This window comes from Ruditapes philippinarum, unplaced genomic scaffold, assembly GCF_026571515.1.
Source record: "Ruditapes philippinarum isolate M1 unplaced genomic scaffold, ASM2657151v2 ctg3314_1_1_1_1, whole genome shotgun sequence".
Lineage (NCBI taxonomy): Eukaryota > Metazoa > Mollusca > Bivalvia > Venerida > Veneridae > Ruditapes > Ruditapes philippinarum.
In genome coordinates this window covers 155,754-176,304 of record NW_026862667.1, presented here as the reverse complement: position 1 = coordinate 176,304, position 20,551 = coordinate 155,754, and the positions used below count along the sequence as shown (strand labels likewise).

At 34.6% G+C, this 20,551-nt stretch overlaps 1 protein-coding gene across 1 annotated transcript; it reads left to right on the top strand.

The window, feature by feature from the left end:
- Positions 1 to 1,607: 1,607 nt before the first annotated feature.
- LOC132719830 (2-hydroxyacyl-CoA lyase 2-like) lies at positions 1,608 to 20,023 on the top strand. The gene is made up of 15 exons (XM_060703756.1): positions 1,608 to 1,777; positions 7,481 to 7,534; positions 8,179 to 8,283; positions 10,122 to 10,292; positions 10,632 to 10,770; positions 11,493 to 11,604; positions 12,203 to 12,303; positions 12,764 to 12,873; positions 13,314 to 13,437; positions 13,716 to 13,810; positions 14,054 to 14,208; positions 14,704 to 14,841; positions 16,731 to 16,905; positions 17,706 to 17,804; positions 18,404 to 20,023. Exons 1-15 carry the CDS (start codon positions 1,640 to 1,642, stop codon positions 18,587 to 18,589), a joined length of 1,902 nt encoding a protein of 633 aa, XP_060559739.1. The 5' UTR covers positions 1,608 to 1,639; the 3' UTR covers positions 18,590 to 20,023.
- Positions 20,024 to 20,551: the final 528 nt, after the last annotated feature.

Below are 20,551 nucleotides of genomic sequence, written 5' to 3'. Positions count from 1 at the left end.
AAGAAGCCCACTTTTAGACCTTCATGGCATGGATAGATGAAATCTTCCACAAACACATCTATAGTAGCTCTCCATATGCATGTATATTGAGTAAGTAACCAAAATATATTCAACCTATCTTTAGTCTATGTCACCCTTTACCTGGTAAATTTATGAAATGATTTTGCTCAGCTATGAACTTGGAACAGTTCATTCAAAGTCTGAGAGATTGCTATTAGATATTTAATGTATTTGTACAAATGAGTTACCTGTGTGAGCAAATGGTCACTCGTATGGATGTGACCTGGCTCTGTACTGGTGGCCTCTTTTAGGGTCATTAGTCCTGTTGTAAAAGTCTATAGTAATGCCTAGTATAAACTCTTACGGTAGATGCATATGTTTTTCCCATACAAGGTTAACATTATAATAAGAAACCCTAAGAGTAGCCCACGGGTTATAATTTATTTAACTTTAGGAGATGACAATAAGGTTATGCTTTTAAAAGACTTTTGGGCATTATAGTTTCTAAGTAAAATATCTTTTGAATACAAGTTACTTAGAAGTATGAGAGAAAAAATAATTAAATAAATAATCCATTTTGTCAGAAGTTCACCAGGCAAATTGCTACAGCCAAATATTTGTTTTGGCTGGGTTTCACATCACGCCAACATAATAAAGGACATATGGAGACTTTCAAGCTTTACGGGTGCATAATTCCAGGCATAAAATATACAGACTTCTCTTGATTGTTTTCTATTATTTTTATATTCAATTTATTTGCAAACTAAGTTTATTGTTCTTATTTTCTTTCAAGATCAGACGTGGGCAGCATGTTCACAAATAATAATTTTATTTCAGGAAACAATTGTCAAATTGTACTAAGTTACAATATGCAATAAAAATCTTGAAAGTTTGTCAAGATCTAATTATCGTATACATGTATTTCTTAATAAGTTACGAAGAAAATACATTGGCTATGGGTCGCAAATAACTTGATATAATATTCGCCGATAAAAGGCGTTAAACATGTACCATATAAGAAAACAAATCACATTTTCCGGCGTTACCGCGAGGCACAATTCACGTACATCGGCGTTACCTCATAAAATGGCTTGAATCACATTTTATCAGTTTATTTTAAAGTTTCTATATCACAAGAAGTTAAGTTTATGTCACTTGCCTACCGAAATCGAAATTATACGTTATAATATGCAATGTTGTACTTGTAATAGCCGACAAAAAGCCAAAATCTCGCTCAAAACGGTCATCATTTTCACGAATGATCTTGAAAAGTAAACAATTTCGTGGAAATAATCTTGATGAGGGATAAAAAAATATGTCTTCGCAGCCGTATGCGGCTTTTGATTTTTTTTTCAGTTTGGTTAAATAAAAAATAAATTGGCCAGTATTTTTACCGCGTTGGAAATCCTGTCAGGTATCCGCCATTTATTGCACAATTCTGCGTTACTTGTTGCACGAATCGTGCGTTATTTTCACATTCCGGCGTTACTGGATATAGCGTATATTCACTGTGAGATGACAAAACAAATTATATGTTAGTACCGCAAAACCTCAGTGAAAATACTTTAGCGGTATTCGCTCGCCCAGTGGAGGCATTTAGCAGTATTCAACCTACCGGTGAAGATCAAAGTTCTCCACAATGGAAGACAAGACTGTCTGGGGCCAGTTTCAGTCAAATTTTTTGAAATTTGCTATACCAGCTGGCGTGTCAACTGCTGCTTTTGGTTTAATTTTCTTTTTGAGGAAATTTGGGATAATTTACCAGTGGTCGCACAAGGTTTCTATCCTTCTTTTTTTATAGAAAAAAAAGTCATTCCCTGGGCCTTTATTATCATTGACACAGAAATGAGGAGTGTTTTCTGATGAGCTACTCGAGTAACACGCGTGATATAAGTTAAAAGAACTGGTCGGGTAAAGACAATGCCAAGGCATATCAGGCCCGTCGTCACGATTTTGTGATTGGTGCGGCGAATTTGGTATGTTTTAGGCAGAATCTAGGAGGGTACGGGGGCATGCTCCCCCGGAAAATTTTGTATTCTAGGATGCTCTCAGGGGCGTTTTACCGTATATTTGGCACAGTTTACAGCCTGTCGCTAGTACACTTTATAGTAAAATGTCAGCCATTTTTTACAGATTTAATTTAAGTGGTGAAATTTAAGTTTTGCATAACGGACGGGCAGGTGTACATAAAAGATGAATACATGTAATTGATATTTGGCAAATGAAAAATAAACAATAACTGATGTTGTTATATTTCTTTAGATGCATTTTTATCTGATAATTATTGTAAAACAAATGCAAGGAATATTACAATGCGTGGATTATTGTCGAGAATGTCCTTTCACTGGTAGCATTATAGTAGCAGGCATTACTAACAAAATCTATAACAGAGAACAGTGCTCGTTCTAGCACCGACTGTTTTGACACAAATTTCAAAGCGTCAGGTAGAGTAACAGTACTATTTTCTGATTTGTCAAATGTGAACGTAGCAGCTGAAGCTGCATTTCTAAGATGTCTTGGTAAATATCGTTGCCATAGAAATCACAAACAAAACCAAGTTTTCTAGCGTACTCGGTCTTCAAAGTTTGTGCGGCCTTAATAAATAAATCCTCCACGTTTTGAAGTACGCGATATCCCGGTTGTAACACTGGCCATGGCAAGATCGATTTCTTCAAAGTACTAAGGCCGGAACATGCCCTTGTTTTTTTCTGAATTTATTTCAGAAGTTGAATGAAAATATATTATGCGGACCTCTGTCGAGTATAATATTTTATTCATCGAGTTCAATAAATTCAGTAATGAACTTACACGAATTTAATATTCTGTTTATTACATACCAAAAATAAGTACCTTTTGAAGTGAAAAAGAACCATTTTTCATTGACGCCCATAGAAAAACGCTAACATTTATTGTGTATAACGCAAATGACGTCAAAATACATGCACGGCCGTGCAATTCCATTTCACGGAGTCGCAAAAACGGCACGGATATGTGATAAAAATATGACTTTTGAATGGTTACCGTGTACAATCAATAAAATGTTATCAAGTTCTCGGAGAATTCATGCATACTAGTTTAAGATATTCATAATATATACGGTGAACTGTCCGAAGCCACGTCGATTTCCCCTACACCTATACCTGGTCAATTAACAGTGTCCAGTTCTTCTCCAAATCCCTCCAGAGGCGTGCACGTCGCGGAGAAGGCACACGGCAGGTCAAGGTCAAGTCATCTTAAGTACCAGAGGTGATTGGTTAACCTGTCGTGACTCACTCTGGAGGGTTGGCGCTAATGAGAGCCGTTTTTGTTATCGTCAGTCAGGAATATGATGCCTTGACAGTAGTGTCGTCTCCTCTACCACCAACGAACGAAGAATGGGCTACCAGGAAGATTCAGCTTGACAAAGACGTCCCGATGAGACTACCATAGTGGACCGGCAAGGATGCTATAATCTCGGACATATGGTTATTCCGGCGCGCGGTCCGGCGCGAGTATAAATAAACTTAAAACTGACTGAGTGACTGGGGGTGTCCAGTTGTTTCTTCGCGTCATGTTTGTATGTTACCGCGTATTGCAGTTAAGGGTCAAATTGCTTATCAGCGATGCGTGTTTTTTTTTTTTTTTTTTTTTTTTTTTTTTTTTTTTCTTGTTTTTTTTTTTTACTCATTTTTGGCCAAAATATTGGTCAGGCCAAGGCCGGACCGGCCGGACCATCGACGACGGCCTTGCATATAGGGACAAGCGAAACAGGCTAAATTATTAACATTAAGACATTCAAGCACTGTGCAGGCATATAACCTACTCTCAGTTCTGGCTTCCAAAAATTTTATAAGAAGCTTTTTTAACATGTTTCTTTCGTCTGATGCGGCATTAAAGTTTTGGATCAGACCCGTCATGAAACCTTACAGGAATTCACGAATTCGAAAACCTAGCTAAACGCCGTTTTGCGGTACTTTCTGTACATAGCTCTGAAGAATTCACCTAATGAAGTGTAATAGCGAACTCAATGTTTTCGACCTTTTTTTTAAATTAAATTGAAATAAAACAGTTATTTCTTTATAAGAAAATAATTAAATATCATTGTATGAATAATTCCATACAAAAAATAAAGTAAATAACACAAGTTTACGCAGAAATAACCTTTTTTATTATGGAAGATTCCACGACGTCTGTTTGAATTTTATTGATTTTCATTATAAATAATTTATTTTTTTTGAATAATTTGCAATAAATATTAAAGGAATATTGATAATGTTCAAACACATCAATTTTTTTCACCTGAAACGGTTAAATAATGATAGAAAAATAGAAATATCACGTAATTGTGTTATGTACTTCATTTGGTGTAATTCCCCAGAGCTAAAACGGTAACATACCGGAAAACGGTGTTTAGCTAGGTTTTCGAAAAGGTCAATAAGACACATTGGTGAAACCTTGTTTTAGTTTGCAAATATCTTTTTCCAAATTAATTATTGTGCAATATATGCTGATAAAAATATCATTTCAATCATTTCGTTCTAGACTATTTGAATTATTATCTCAATCTATTAGTTGGTGACATGACTTGTGGTTTCTCTAAGTCCCCCTCTACCAGTTTTATTATGCTCCCTGAAAAATTTCGGGGGAGCATATAGTCGCTGGCCGGCCCATAACTTTGTTATTTGAAGTGGATTTTACAACTGTTTTATAGAAATTATCACCATATTGAGACGACGTGTCGCGCGCAACATTTGGCTCGCTACCTTGAAGGTCAAGGTCACAGCATGACCTTGCAGAAAAATCGTTCCGGGCCCAAACTTCTTTATTTGAAGTCTGATTTTACAACTATTTCACAGAAATGATCACCATATTGAGACGATGTGTTGTACGCAACATTCTGGTTGTTTTTACACTTTGAACTTTGTCTGTGACATAACTGTGACACTACAAGAGGTATACCTTCCTGTGTCCAAAACCTATTTGGGGAGCATCACCCGGTTCAACTGGCTCTTGTTGAATTATAGTATGAAAGTAGGCAAAGCCTATGAACGGGGAAGTCAGATGTCAAGTGTCATTTGATATTTCATGCATTGCTTCTGTTTTCATTCAGAACACCTTCAAGACCATTCTTAAGTGGAGAAGTTGCGAGTGTTCTGTTATGATGGAGAAGCTTGCCGATTTTCATTGATTTACATTAAAAATGGTTACGCCCAACTGGAAATGACACTGTAAAATTCACTGAAAGCTATAGAAATCTATATTTGAATTACTTTTAAATATGTATACAGCTGGGCAAGTCAAAGCCTTTGACTTTCGCTTATTAAAATATTAATACTGTCAATAAAATTGCATATCATACTGCAAAACATCAATTAAACTGGCTGATGTCAACCATGACATTTAGGAGTTGAGCAAGACATTGTTGGACATAATTCGAGGGATCCAATTAGAGTACATGCATTTACTAAAGTCAATTACATCTCTAGTTTCTTATCATCACTAATTTCACGGATATGGCATATTGCAATATGACCAATGTTAATATCAGGTGGTCAAAATTGAATTGACATATTTGCACAGTTCACCTAAACAACAAAGTTTATGTGCAAACTATTTTAAATCTGTAGATTTTTTTAAAAAAAACAACAACAACAACATTATACTTATTTCTGCAAAAAGTCACAATAATAATCAGTGTCTGTTATAGAAATTCAAAAATAGGGGTAAATCCCCCCCCCCCCCAAACACATTTGTAGATGACCCCTATTGATTTTTAGGTAAATAGGTCAAAGGTCAAGGTCACAATAACCTTGAATGTTAAAATGGTTTCCTCTTATACTCTTTACACCAATTAGTTACCAAATCTTCATATTTCACATATTGATTGGTCATAACTATTAGATGACACCTATCAATTTTGGGGTCTTTAGGTAAAGGTCAAGGTCACAGAGACCTTAAATCTGTCTGCCCGTTAGTAGACCACATGGTTTCCGCTTATAATCTTCAAAAGTATTTATCATAAAGTCTTTATATTTCACATACTGATTGCTTATTAAACTAGTAGATGACCTCTATTGATTTTGTGGTCAGTAGGTCAAAGTTCAAGGTCACAGGGGCCTTAAATGTAAGAATGGTTTCTGCTCATTATCTTGAAAACTATTCATCACAAAGTCTTCATATTTCACATACTGATTGGTCATAACTAGAAGATGACCTCTATTGATTCTTTGGTCACTAGGTTAAGGTCATTTGGTCCTTAAATGTTAGAATGGTTTCTGCTCATTATCTTTCTAAATGTTCCTGTTTGTTAAAAATATTCATTTTGACTTACAAAGTAAAGATGATTTTATTATTTTAAATTGAGCAATATAACAGTAAGTAATTTTTACCGAAAAATGAAAAACTAGAGTGTAACACCATTTACCGAGATTTAAATGATGACATACTGTTTTCAAAATGGCCGACCTATGGTCTACGTCTGACCAATTAAATCTGATTTTGATTGAATATGTTGATGTTTCCATGGGTCATACAGCAGGAAATATTTAAATTTTCAGCTTAAGAATATTTTTTTGTACCCAAAGTTCATTGTTTTCCTTTTTGTTTCAAAGTGTTAAGCACCATGAACTAAGAGGAGCACAGTATATATTTAAACCATCTTTGTTTGACATGACATGATTTCATTACTCAAAATAATTATGCAAGATTTCATTTTTATTTACTTTTTTTATTTTTCAGTACTGAATAAAATAAATAAAATAGAATACAATGTATAAGTCAACAGATAAAATAAATAAAATTTTGAAGAATATAAATCAAAAAATTTTCTTTAAAATTTCGGGAAAATAAAATGGATTAAGCCATCTGTGTAATACACATACAAGCAGTTGTAAAAATATGGTTTTTAGCTTAAAGTAGCTTGATATTATAATATAGTGTATTGTAATTGTAAGCTGTTGTATAATATCGAATAATTACAAGTGAATAGTCCTGTTTCTTCCCTTCCTGTCAACTTCCTTTCATAATTTTATGAATTCAAGAGCAAAACTTCTAGGCAGGAAGTTAATTAAAGTAGGTGAAATATCTGATCACCAGTTTACTATATTTGTACCATTTCATACAACTATGTTTTTTTTATTTATTTATTGCTAAACACCACCAAGACAGGACTATGTCCTTCATAATTAATTGTAAATTATAGTTTGGGAAGTGCCTTTGATGTTTTGTATACTATCGCTAACAGTTGGGATAACAAGGCTGGTTACCATAACTGTGTGGTAACCGCATGGTTAAATTGTTTATACAGTTTGATGGTGCCACATGGAAAGTCTTTAAACCAATAAAAAACCAGTCCCAAAATGTTGTCAAACTGTTCTTTCATTTTCAAGACATTTAGATGTACAAACTTTTGATTTTATTGATTTATTCAAGTTTTGGGCGAAATGATTCTAAGTAAAATTGTTCATGCACTGTATAACACTATTGAATTGGATACTTTTAGGTTGAGAGAGAATCTAAAAGACATGGTGGTGAGATTGTGGCAGAGGTTTTGAAGGTATCATATGCTCTTTACTTACTAGTGAATATGGTATATTTTAAAATACAATGTATAATGCGGACACAATTACTTAAGATATTCAATATAAAGCAGGAGGATTATGATTATTGATGGCGTACCAGTTTGAAAATACATGAATATTTTGCATGTCAAATGCATGTTTGACTGTTCATAATAAACACAGTTGTGGGCTTTATGGTGTTTACATTTCTTTGTGTTTATTATGAAGAATCAATATTTTACTTACTTAATTCATAATATACCCAAATTTTGTATTTCTAAAATATAAAGAATGATAAAGAATGATTAATGACAATATCAATGAAACAATTTTAGAGCAGAAAGTTTTAGATGATCTGTAATTAATAATTAACCTGTAACATATTGGGTTTCATAAAATGGACTTGCCCAGCTTCATTTTTCAGAAATCACTATTATGAATTTAAGGGATATTTAATAAGATGAAACATTGAAGTTAAAGTCAGCCAACAGTATAGAGCTAGGAGAGCCCCCACATCCATGCATTCTGGCCAGGCTCTATACTCTTGACAATTGCTTATCATTTTCGGTTCTCGCAGGGCAAGGTTTAAGACCATATTGTGTTAAACCATTGGCTTGTAGAATATGTTTTGATATTGCAGGCTCATGGCGTGAACAATATTTTTACACTTGTTGGTGGCCATATCTCACCTATACTTGTTGCCTGTGAAAAACTTGGCATTAGAGTAGTGGACACAAGACATGAGGTTTGTATTGCTTTAGGTATTTAATATGGCTCCTGTAGCTAAGTGGGTAAAGTTATTGACTGAGTCATAGGCTGCTTTAAGGTAGCACACCTCTAATGGACATCATTTCAAACTTGTTTTTGCATATTATTTTCATTTGACTCCCAGAATTAGGAATTTTTTTGATTTTATATTGATGTTAGCCTACTCAGTACTGAACATTTTTGATGTACATGTAATAAGGAATATATTCTGTTTTTCAATTCTTATACATGAAATTGAAATTTTGGCAAATGTTATAAAGTTTAATATAGAAAATTTTGTCATATGTTATAAAACTTAATATACATTGTAAACACAACATTTTAAATTTGAAACAAACTTTTCTTAATCATTTTCAGAGATATTTTGTTTGAAATTTGACTTTAAATCTTTTTGTGTCGCCTCTACAGTCTACAGAGTAGTGGCGACATATAGGGATCACTTCTCCGTCATCTGTCTGTCCGTCTGTCTGTCCGCACTCACAGGACAGTAATTATGTGGCTAGAGGGACATAATAGGTAACTGTTCTTCTCTTTGATGTCATTCATTCCGTAATGCTTTTATGTGGCTATTTTCTTTTGTGTGGCTAAAAAGAACAATAGAGAGAACAATAGAGTAGCCACATGATTACTGTCCTGTGAGAACGTCCGTCTGTCCGTCCATCACAAAACTTGTCCGGACTACTCCTCATAAACTACTGGTGCAATTTCATCCAAACTTTACAGGAATGATCAGTACCAAGTCTAGTTGTGCATATTGTCAGCATTTTCCTGTTCAATGATTTTTGTAAGAGTTATGGCCCTTTAATAATTTTTATTTTTAAAGTTTGTTCGGACTACTTCTCTTATACCACTAATGCAATTTCAATGAAACTTTACAGGATTGATCTTTAGCTCAAGTCCTTGCGCTTATTACACGGGTTTTCCGGTTGAATGATTTTTGGCCAAGTTATGGCCCTTTGATATAAAGGCGTTTTTTTCTGTGTGTTGCCAGATACACAAAAGCTTGTCCGGACTACTCCTCATAAACTACTGGTGCAATTTTATCCAAACTTTACAGGAATGATCAGTACCAAGTCTAGTTGTGCACTGTCTGTCTGTCTGTCTGTCTGTCTGTCTGTCTGTCTGTCTGTCTGTCTATCTGTCCGTCTGTCACAAAACTTGTCCCTACTACTCCTCATAAACTACTGGGGCAATTTTATCCCAACTTTACAGGAATTTATGACGCCACTACTCCGATCACTTCTCCATCTGTCACAAAACTTGTCCCAACATGAAATTGGCCATCATGAGGCGACACATGTGATCACTGATCGCTCTTGTTATAGGCTTTATTTGTATTATGAAATTATCCTGCTTTGAAATTGTAATTAATCATTGCTAAGTTTGGGTAGTTTATATATTCAGCGGCCAATAGTAAAGACTAGTCAAACTAGGAAAGAGGTGGCCTTTTGGTTAAGATGTGTGCCTTTCAACAAAGGGTTTGTGGTTTCAAGCCTTACTAGAGTCACATTCATGACTCCTCATATGACACAGTACTGGTTAGTTCCAGGAAGTGAACACAAGAATATTTCAGATAAGCTACTCTTAATTTCTGTGCTTTCCATTCTATTAGTCCCTACGCTTAGATAAACAAAAAATCTTTAAACTAAACCACATGTTTGTTCAGGCTGACCTTGCTTATACTGTGCCACTGGTTGTTATTGCCAATTGGCATTCAAAGAATTAATCTGCTTTATGTGAAAGATTATATTTTGTACCTTTGACCATCCTTCAATTCATTTGAAAAATGAAAATTAAGTATATTTTCTGCAACAGGTCACTGCAGTATTTGCGGCCGATGCTGTTGCTAGGATGTCAGGGACGGTTGGCGTGGCTGCTGTCACAGCTGGTCCTGGACTGACAAATACAGTGACTGCAGTGAAAAATGCACAGATGGCAGAGTCCCCTGTTCTTCTGATGGGTGGTGCAGCTGCTTCACTCCTCAAAGTAAGTTTGAAACATTGCCTCTCATTTTTGTCCATGCTGGAAATATTGCTGTTAAAGGAAATGTCCTTTTGTAGGCTTTCCAACTTTTCTTGAAGCTTATGAAATTTATACATAATTCATCTGTCAACAGTTTCAAATTAGTTATTATCCTTGCCCTTCTTCAGTTTTCTATTTAATGAATTTTGTCGAACAAGTGACATTTCTATATGGAAAAGTAATTTAGGATAACTTATTGAAGGTCATTTGTTCTACCAAAGTGTTTGCACTGGTCACATGGGTAGAATTTGTTGCCGTCAGTACAAAAAGAGTTAGAAGTTAATTTTTATGTTTATTTCACAGGGACGTGGTGCTCTACAGGATATTGATCAGATGTCATTGTTCAAGCCCCTGTGTAAGTATTGTGCTACAGTAACCAAGGTACGAGATATAGCACCAACACTTAGGAAAGCGTTACAGATGGCCCAGTCTGGAACACCGGGTTAGTATGATAATTGTTATCCTTTCTATTGCTACAGATGTGTAATGGATATGTAATGTGGTCAGTGAATAATGAAATAAATACTTTGCATTGTGTCTAAAATAATAATGTTTATTATCGATAAAATAACAATACAAGGGAAATGACATCAGATAAACTCTTCTTCCCACCAACGTAACATTGTCTGCCTGCCATAACGTCATCTTTATGACAGGATTTGCTTGATATTGACCAATAACCTATTGGAACTAAAAGTGATAAGTCTTTGCCAGCAGTAAAGTCTACTAAGTCTTTGCCACCAGTTACTCAGACTGTGCAGATAAACAAGTATAGAGCCAGACCAGTCTGCACATTTGTGCCATCTGAATAAGCCCTATACTGTTGACAGCTACAGTTTTGAATTTTGATATTGAAATCCCTTAAATTTCATAAAGACTGCTTCAATTTCAAAGTAGAGCAAATCCAGTGAACAAATTCAGCAGCTGTGTATTGTGCTGAAAGTGATTTGATATCAAAATGGTAAAATTAAGCAACCACTTTGCAGTTTGACCAAGCTCTAAACATAATGCTGTTGGAATAGGTAACACATAGATGTTTTCTTTCATTTGAAGTTAATTTCTGTAGAATCATTTAAGCTCATCAGTTTTTACATAATTTACATTCTAGCCCCTTTATTAAGAACATTTTCTTTCTCTGTATATATTTTAACATTTTTTTTCTAGGGCCAGTTTTTGTGGAATTTCCTATTGACACACTCTACCCATATGAAATGGTAAACAAAGAGGTTGGAGCCAAAAATAAAGGCAAAGGACTCGTTCAAAATATTGTAAACTGGTAAGAAGATTGGGGACTGTTTACCACAAAATCTATAGTAAATGCCCCTTGCTCAAAATACTGTAAACTGGTAAGAGTAAAGGGGTGACTGTTTATCAGAAAACCCATTATAAATGGCCCTTGTTTAAAATATAGTAAAGATGTAATAAGATAGGGAAGGGGAGGGGCTGTATAGTTTTTACCACAAAACTTCCCTTGTTCAAAATACTGTAAACTGACAAGAGGATGGGTGACATGGGTGATAAATACCTCTGTTCTAAAAATTGTCATGTCTTTGTATAAGGTACTTAATATAGATTTTATGGTATGAATTTTTGAATTATCTACCTTTGTATACAATATGTAATTAGTTGTATGAATTTTCATGATATGTTCTGGAAGTTGCACATGCATTGGAAGAATGTAATGATGATGTTATGTATTGATTTTGTTATTAATCTCCAATTAAAGATAGAAGATTAATGATTAAGTGTCATTGAAACAAAAAGAAACAAGCACGAGATACTCTTTTACATTGAATTTATAGTCATTACATGTAAGCTATTTGAGGATAATTTGATTATTTGAATAACACAGCATCTTTTTCTTCCATTTTCAGGTATCTGCAGAACTATGTGAATGATTTATTTGCAGGGGCATGGGAGAAAAGGGATGTAACTCCACTTCCTGCTCAATTACCTACTGCAAGCAATGATCAAAGTAAGTCAGGAAAGATAATATTACCTGGAGTTTTGATCAGCTCCCTTGTAAACTCATAACCTACTGAACTTCTGAAATAGATTTGGCCTGCTTTGAATTTGGAACAGTCCATTTGAAGTTATATAGGGAATTCAAAATCAAAATTCAAAATGCATAGGATTATGTCTTGATGAAGTTATAAGATTATAATTATGCTACTATAAGAAAAAAGTGCTTGAAAAAAATATATGTCAAAATTTATTTAATTTTTTTTTTTTATATGTAATATGCAATAGAAAAATCTTGTCACCAGTATGGATATCTAGGCTCTTGGTATGTTTAACAAGGCAAGATGTACCAGTTTGTACAGGAAGTCTGTGTTAAATACTTGTTTTTTACTTTTCAGCAATTCATAACTAAATGAAAAAATTCTTCAGTTTTTGCATGTCTTATGTGAATATTTGCTGTTATTATTTTTCAGTCCAGAAGAGTATTGAACTGTTGTCGCGAGCCAAAAAGCCTCTGATACTTCTTGGATCTCAGTCCACACTTCCTCCCACGCCAGTTGATGATCTCAGAAAGGCTTGTGAAGTAAGTCAAATTAACCCGTACTCCCCACTAAATGTCTTACATCAACTTGTTCGTCTACAATTCTGGACAAAACCATTTCGTCCATTTTAAGGAAAAATTGCAAAATAAGTGTTGATGAATAGCAAGTAATACTGACTATGAAAGGACCAAATGTGCATTGTATCATGGTTAGAATCAGCAGGCTAATGGAACAATTAATATGATTCTTTAAATCTAATTTGTTTTGTGGCTTTTGGTATTCACCAGAGTTGTGAATACTGTTCTACAGGAAATTTCAGAAATTATTCACAAGACTGACAGCATACATATCCATGTAAGATACAACCTAAAATGTTTAACCTGATTTGTTTGATAAGTAGGAAGTAACTGGCATGTCAATCAGCCTGACTAAATTTTGTATTGCAAGTGAGGTTATGAAATTGATATCATTTTATTTTCAGAGTATGGGTATCCCATGTTTCCTTGGTGGTATGGCAAGAGGTTTACTAGGTAGATACAGCGAGCTTCAAATTAGACAGAAACGTGGTGAAGCTCTGAAAGAGGCAGATGTAGTGATCTTAGCAGGTAAATATTGTCATCTCATACATATTTATTTTAGGGGTGTGCATGGGCTAATGGTTTAGGTGGTTGACTTTAAACCACTTGCTCCTATTGTGTACAGATCCTGACAGGGTCTTTGGATTCAAGTGAGGAAGCTATCCAGGTAGGTAATGGAACATTGGTGGTTCTACTCGGGGTGCCCATTCGTACCTGAAAAATGCATGCACAAAAAATTATAGTTTCCTTTCATTCTTCAATCACATAAATTCAGTAGGTGAAGTGTTAATTATTGTATTTTTCAGGAACCGTGTGTGACTTTAGGTTAGGTTATGGAAGAGTCCTGAATAGAAGATCCAAAATAATTGCTGTAAATAGAAACAAGGAACAACTTTATAAGGTAGTGAAAATTAAAAAAAAAATATTCCTTTAGACCTGTAATTTATGGGAAATATTGAAAACTTGTTATTAAATATTTAAAACTTGTTAAAACTCAGTTGGTCAAGATGATAGAACAAAATCTGAAAGAGTTTCCAGTAATATCCAATTATTTAAAAATTTCATAGACTTAACTATTGAACCATAAGTTGTAGCAGAATTGAAATAAGCAATGATTAACCTAACATTCCATATTGTCACATAGAATACAGACATGTTTTGGAAGCCTACTGTGGCAATACAGGGGGATGTGGGCAGTTTTATGGTTAAGTTAGCAGAGGGTATGAAAGGTTACAAGTGTGACCAGGAATGGCTTAACATGCTGAGAAGCAAGGATACAGAGAAAGAAAAGGCTAACAGGTACCAACAAAGGGAGTTTTTCTTTATTTTGTTAAATCAAATCACTAATTTACTAATTGAGGACCCTATATGGAGAAATAATAGTGAAATCTGAAAATGATCTTGAAAAAAGATTTTTTTCAGGAATTAGTAAACAGTCTGATGATCTTTATATCTAACTTGGCGTTATAGGTTGCCACTTTATATATAAAGGGTTTACTTTAATGCTTTAATTACAATACTGCTCTTGCTTTTGTCTTTTTACAGTTGTTCGGTTTTAAGTAATATTGACATAGCAAAGGTCATGAAATATGGCTCTAACTTTGCTGATGGGGAATGATCTCTTTATTTTAATTACAAGAGGACACCAGCCTTAAATAGACTAGCTGGCTTTTTTGCCAATGTTATAAAACAAATTTGTTCATGACTTAATATCCATATTAAGGTTTTTACATATTTGTTAAGTTATAGGTAGCAAAATAGTACAACAGTTTTGACCGTTTTCTACCTTTTTAGGGATAAATGCAGTGAGGTCACAGACATACATTTGAATCCAGTGAAAGTTTTACATACAGCAGAGGAAGTGATGTCAGAAGACACTATCATGGTGGCAGACGGCGGTGACTTTGTTGGTACCGCAGCTTATATCATGAGGTAAATATTAATTTTGAAATTTGTCTCAGTGTACTTCTTAACATTTAGTTCAGTATATTCGTCTCAGTATACTTCTTAAGATTTAGGTTTGTTTTCAAATTCATCTAGGTATACTTCTAAGATTTCTAAAAAAAGTACATATGGAGATACAGGAATATTTGTTTCAGCTATATATAAAATTTAGGATATTTCACAATTATTTGTTTACTGTTTTGAGATAGATGCACTCGCTTTTTGTAAGCACATCTTGTTTTATATACATTGTTAGAAAAACTGTTCTCTTAGCTGTTGGAATATGGATTGAACTGGCTAATGTCTAACACTGGCACAATTACAGATATGTAGCATTTCGAGACAATATTTATACCCCCCCACAACAAAGTTGTAAGGGGGATATACTGGAATCAGCTTGTCTGTCCGGACGTCGTCTGTCCGGCCGGCCGGCCGGCCGTCCGTCGGTTTTCCTTGTCCGCCCATTAACTTAAGATTTCTTTGACCCACAGACTTCATATTTGGCATGGAGGTTAGTCATGATTAGTAGATGACCCTATTGATTTTGAGGTCACTGGGTCAAAGGTCAAGGTCACAGGGGCCTTGACTAGAAAAAGCTTGTCCTCCCAACAACTTAAGATTCTTTTGACCCACAATCTTCATATTTGGCATGGAGGTTAGTCATGACTAGTAGATGACCCCTATTGATTTTGAGGTCACTGGGTCAAAGGTCAAGGTCACAGGGGTCTTGACTAGAAAAAGCTTGTCCGCCCAATACTTAAGATTCTTTTGACCCACAATCTTCATATTTGGCATGGAGATTAGTCATGACTAGTAGATGATCCCTATTGATTTTGAGGTCACTGGGTCAAAGGTCAAGGTCACAGGGGCCTTGACTAGAAAAAGCTAGTCCGCCCAATAACTTAAGATTCCTTTGACCCACAGTCTTCATATTTGGCATGGAGTTTTGTCATGATTAGTAGATGACCCCTATTGATTTTGAGGTCACTGGATCAAAGGTCAAGGTCACAGGGGCCTTGACAATAAAAAGCTTGTCCGCCCAATAACTTAAGATTCCTCTGACTCACAGTATTAATATTTGGCATGGAGGTTAGTCATGATTAATAGGTGACCCTTTAGATTTTTAGGTCACTGGGTCAAAGGTCAAGGTCACAGGGGCCTTGACTAAAAAAAGCTTTTCCGCCCAATAACTTAAGATTCCTTTGACCCACAGGCTTCATATTTGGCATGGAGGTTAGTCATGATTAGTAGATGACCCCTTTTGATTTTGAGATCACTGGGTCAAAGGTCAAGGTCACAGGGACTTTGACTTCAAAAAGTTTGTCCGCCCAATAACTTGAGAAACCTTTGACCCACAGTCTTCATATTTGGCATGAGATTGGTCATGACCATTAGGTGACCCCTATTGATTTTGAGGTCACTGGTCAAAGATCAAGGTCACAGGGACCTTTACTAAAAAAAGCTTTTCGCCTCAAATTGCTAAAGAATGCTTTGGTCAACAGTCTTCATTTTTGGTATTGAGGTTGTTTATGACTAGTAGATGGCCACTATTGATTTTTAGTTGACTGTGTCAAAGGTCAAGGTCACAGGGATTTTTACTATAATGAGTTTGTCTGCTCAAATGCTTAAGAATGCCCATCCACAGTTTATTGAATTTGACATTTTCACATTTGAAGCATTTAGAATACATAACTTAGCAATGCACTGGCTTAGTTACCTCAGATTTGGCAGGGAGGTTGTTTTTGAGCTCTAAATGGCCACTGTTGATTCTGACAAAGTGGTATGTGGGGGTATTCACGCCATGACAGTGGCAGTTCTAGTTCAGTTATATCATCATTATTCACTACATCACATATTGAATATGCTCACTCTTGTAGGCCAAGAGGACCTCTGAGATGGCTGGATCCTGGAGCATTTGGCACACTAGGTGTAGGTGGTGGGTTTGCATTGGGAGCGAAACTTTGCAGGCCAGAAAGTGATGTTTGGATTATTTATGGTGATGGGTCACTTGGTTACAGTGTGGCAGAGTTTGATACCTTCACAAGACATAAGGTAATTGGTCCCTTGTAAATAAACAAAACAACATATTTTAGTATTGAAAGTTTTGTGCATGATTTTGTGCATGACAACCATCTCTAGCAATGATCATAGGGAAGAAGACCTCCGTGGTGGAGTGGTTAACTTCAAAGTTTTAGCCCCTTACTACCGTTGGTTTGAATCCAGTCAAGGACCTCGGACTCTTTTATGTGAGGAAAATATCCATCTAGCTGACAGATTGTTCTCTACTGTTGCCTGCTTGTGCCTGAAATAACGCACAAAGGGTCACCTGAGGCCTTCCTCCATCAGTAAAGCTGAAAAGTTGCCACATGACATTTACAGTGACATTTTACAATGTGAATTAGAATACAACAAAAATGAAATGTCAAGAGAATATGTAATGTGTCATATGATTTGAGTTAGCAGCACCAAATCAAGTAATTTCTTGTTATCAGAGACTACCTAAGACCAGCAAGGAGACATTGAGTCAAGCAGTGATAATGCGTGAAGAAGATTTTTCTTTTGGGTAGATCCTTTCTTTGATGATTTTCCAATGATTTCACTGTACCAAAAGTGATCAGCTTTTCCTGCAAGTACAGAGTAAGATTTGCTTGCACATCATTTGGTCAGACCAGACTCTGTACTGTTGGCTGACCAACTTTCAAATTTTTCATCCCTGAATTGTTAATGGACAAATTTCAACAGTGGAAGCTCTACAAATTAATTCAAGAAATTTAGCAGGTTAATGGTAAAATTGTAACTATTAAGGTATCAACAAAGTAAACGAAAAAGTAAAATTTTCTTTTTGATTACAGACCCCGGTGATTGCCCTGGTAGGTAATGATGCTGGTTGGACACAGATATCAAGGGAACAAGTGCCAATGTTTGGAAGTAATGTGGCTTGTCAGTTAGCTGTGAGTACATTGTTTTGTATCTAATAAATGCACTACATGTTTCAAATCCTATTCATTGTGTTAAACCATCTGTATAATTAAGATCAGTACGATATTTTGCGGTTGGTCAATTTCAGTGCTTAACATGGTATATGTTATTTTTGAGGATTTGATTGATACAATGTTTAATTTCATTTTCATCCACTTCCTGTTCCAAATCAGTTGGCAAAAACTAGTTTCTACTGAAACAGTATTCTGAAGTATTTCATAATCATCTGCTATTGCATTACTTAAAAATACTGTTATCCTTTTCACTTGTAAGAAGATGCGTACATTTTACGACTCACAGTATGGTATTTGTATATGTAACATTTATACTGTCTCTGGAGTTTCTGGGTTTAAGAGCATTTTCCCAGTTTTTTTTTTGCAGAAGTAACAAAATAAGATAGAATTGCAGCGCTGGTGTTGAAAGGTTAAAATAAACACAAAATCCATCAAAATTAACTAGAGGTAACTTCAGTGAACCTATGTTTTGTGAAAGGAACACAAACTATTTTGTTTTGTTTAGCATATATTATATATGCAAAATAACATTCAACATTTTTTTTTCTTTTTTTCAGTTCACTGACTATGAGACAGTTGCCATAGGATATGGAGGTAGGGGCCTCAGATTGGATCGTAGTAAAGATGATAAAATCAAAGAGGTTCTGGAAGAGGCCATTAAACTTAGTAGAAATGGGGACAGTGTACTAGTCAATGCTTTAATAGGAAAAACAAATTTTAGGGAAGGCAGTATTTCTGTATAGATTGTAACGATTCACTGGTCTGCCTTGAAGCAACTGTATTTTGTAATTATTTAAAGCTGCATACCTTCAGATTTGTGAGAATTGCAATAGAAATTTAAAATTTGATCTAATGAGTCAAAATGGCATTAAGTGTACTTAAGTGATTAATGTAGCTTGAGGCACTGACTAATACGGTAATTACTATACATGGACATTACATTGAACAAAATTTGCATTTTTCTCTTACCCAGATACTGTTGTTGATGAAATGAGTAAATTCTTGCATATTTTACATAATACGTGTACATTTAAAGTTTCAATTTTTATACATTTCTAAAATTATAGATTTATTTTCTTACATGTGCCTTTTTTTGGAAGATTTATTTTACACCTATGAAGTCTTGGTGCTTTACACTAATATCATAATTCTATTTAATTTTTCTAAATGGTAACCACGATGTTCATGGGGGCATGTATGCACAGAATGTATTAAGATAAGTTTAACATATCTTTGAATCTTGAAAAGCAAAAAAACATTTAAATTATAATTAGTTTTGTATGTTACATATATATGTTAAAATCGATATATTTTCAATCATGTTTTACTTAGAAGATGTCATGGTTTTCATCGTGCAAATTAGGGAACTTTTGCACATGCAGTGTTCATACTTGATTGAGGTTTTTTGACATGATGGGAACTGGAAATCTTTCTCTGAGATTTGTCTACCATTTGATGTAGGTCTATACCAATAACATGTGTGCAAAATTTCCGATCGTTCTCTCCTTCCATTTTCCTGCAATCATTTTTGTTGTGCAAAATGACGCAAATATGAAGTTTTGCAATGCTTTTCAGTCAAATCGGGCTAAAAAATCACATAAAAAAATTGATGTTCTGTTTAATTCAGAGTAAATTTCTTTATTTCGCTTTGATTTTTTTTTCATGAAAGTGCTTCACTAGATCAATGTTATAATTTTTAGGTTATAGAATTTTTTACCTTTAAAATGGTGTTACTTTGTCAGTTGAGGAAAGCCATTTTAGGGGACACAATTATAATTGCATATCTTTAAATTGTTACCTGCTAAGTGTGCATCAAAGAGGGCATGAACATTGAACAGATAGCCCTTGTTTGTTATATACATTGTATTTTAAATGCTTTTTTTCTGATTATTTCTATCTATCCTGTGATATTCATGGTCATTTTGAATGTTTGCGTATCTTAGGAGTTCTGTCTTAGATTCTTTCATTGTGTAAATTTAATTTTGATTGTGTGTGATGATGAATGTAAGTGTCTGTATGTAACAGAAAATGATAATTTCTTCATGCATGTGATAATTTACATGTATCTATGTTTCTTGGTGTTTCTGTTCAAATATATATATACATGTATATATGAACAAATTGTACAAAACTGCCTTAACTGTAGCTATGTATGCTAATAAAAGAATATATTACAAGTAATGTGTCAATTGTTTCCGAGTCAAAATTTGTTTTGGCCAAGGCAACAGTTTTAAAGGTTTAAATGAATCAAGTATATAATAATGAACCAAAACAACAATGGTAAAACTAAGAAATTTAACCTTTGACTTAAAACAATTTTGTTCTTTCTCCAGTTTAATAATTCAAAGAATATATACAATATAATAAGTCGAAAAACAATGTACAACTGTTTATATCAAATCACAGAAAAATTCCCTAGCCTTTACCAATATATAACAATATCAAAAGTTAGCAAATACAGTAAAACCTGTGTTTAAAGACCACATCCATATACAGAGCACCCTGTAAAACATGGCATTTTTTCTGTGACCTCCATTTATTAGATGGAGTTACCTCCAAATAAGGACCACTCGTCTTTAAATGCCATATTTACACTCCCCTTTAGATGGGCTTTGTTCACAAGTTTGACTGTACATGTATCAATAAAAGTAATTGTGATAAAGATAAAAATGTCTACCAAATAATACTGTAACATATATCCTATG

What these genes read in the sequence shown, in the direction of transcription:
- LOC132719830 (XM_060703756.1), top strand. Translation starts at nt 1,640, where the DNA reads ATGGAAGACAAGACTGTCTGGGGCCAGTTTCAGTCAAATTTTTTGAAA. An exon ending in GGCCCAGTCTGGAACACCGG is followed by an intron (nt 10,771 to 11,492) that starts GTTAGTATGATA and finishes TTTTTTTTCTAG; the next exon opens with GGCCAGTTTTTGTGGAATTT. An exon ending in ATGTGGCTTGTCAGTTAGCT is followed by an intron (nt 17,805 to 18,403) that starts GTGAGTACATTG and finishes TCTTTTTTTCAG; the next exon opens with TTCACTGACTATGAGACAGT.